Raw genomic sequence first — 987 nt, forward strand, 5'->3', positions numbered from 1 at the left:
TAAACTATGAGCCTATAAACTAATTTCAGTCACTATGTGTCAAGTGAGAAGTGAGTGTTAAAACAGTAAATCATGAAACCGATCACCGATCACAAACCAAGTATGACATTAACATCAGACAACACAAGGGAGGTTTATTTCCTCTTTCCCACGATTTGCAATTATACCATAACCACAACGTAGGATGTTAGCTACTCGTATACTTCTAAAACTCTCCTCGGACTATTTTTATTGGAAAGTTTTAATTGTTAATAAACATGATCTACACAAATATCTACAGAAAAGAGACGTTCGCAGTTAATTATTAATACATTGCAGAATAGCTCTCTGGATGATGTGGGTGGCTCTAAAAAGAGCCTTTGTGTTTCAGTAAGATGAGCCACTGATTTAACCTCCGAAGCCGTACAGAGTGCGGCCCTGTCTCTTCAGAGCATAAACCACATCCATGGCGGTCACAGTTTTCCTCTTAGCGTGCTCGGTGTAGGTGACAGCATCACGGATAACGTTCTCCAGAAATACCTTCAGCACACCGCGAGTCTCCTCATAGATGAGACCAGAGATACGCTTGACTCCGCCACGACGAGCCAGGCGACGGATAGCGGGTTTGGTGATTCCCTGGATGTTATCACGGAGCACTTTACGGTGACGCTTAGCGCCTCCTTTACCAAGTCCTTTACCTCCTTTGCCGCGTCCAGACATTTCAATTTCAAAGGTTTGTTCAGAAGTAACGTGATGGCAGGCAGCGAGACCGTCGAAGTTTAAATCCTTTCTGCGGACGTAAGTGAAGAAAGACAGCTCGGCTTAGGCAGCTCGAGTTTCCTCTGCCTCTTCAAACTAAAGCTCGTAAACCGTTGTATTTCCGTTTCAGTAATAAAAGACAATCCTTAAAAAATAAAACACTGACTGGGTGTAATTCTCCATTTGTGACATGACAGATAGCATTTTATATTTTAATGAATTCAGCTCAAGTAAATGTAAATTAAAGTC

At 42.0% G+C, this 987-nt stretch overlaps 1 protein-coding gene across 1 annotated transcript; it reads right to left on the reverse strand.

The window, feature by feature from the left end:
• Positions 1-387: 387 nt before the first annotated feature.
• Positions 388-704, reverse strand: LOC121964241 (histone H4). The gene has a single exon (XM_042514455.1). The coding sequence runs from the start codon at positions 697-699 to the stop codon at positions 388-390; it is 312 nt and encodes a 103-aa protein (XP_042370389.1). The 5' UTR covers positions 700-704.
• Between the last annotated feature and the right edge of the window lie 283 nt (positions 705-987).

This window comes from Plectropomus leopardus, unplaced genomic scaffold (assembly GCF_008729295.1).
Source record: "Plectropomus leopardus isolate mb unplaced genomic scaffold, YSFRI_Pleo_2.0 unplaced_scaffold14762, whole genome shotgun sequence".
In the NCBI taxonomy this organism is placed as follows: domain Eukaryota; kingdom Metazoa; phylum Chordata; class Actinopteri; order Perciformes; family Serranidae; genus Plectropomus; species Plectropomus leopardus.

Excerpts from the sequence above, each read along its gene's own strand:
- LOC121964241 (XM_042514455.1), bottom strand. The coding sequence starts at position 699 with ATGTCTGGACGCGGCAAAGGAGGTAAAGGACTTGGTAAAGGAGGCGCT.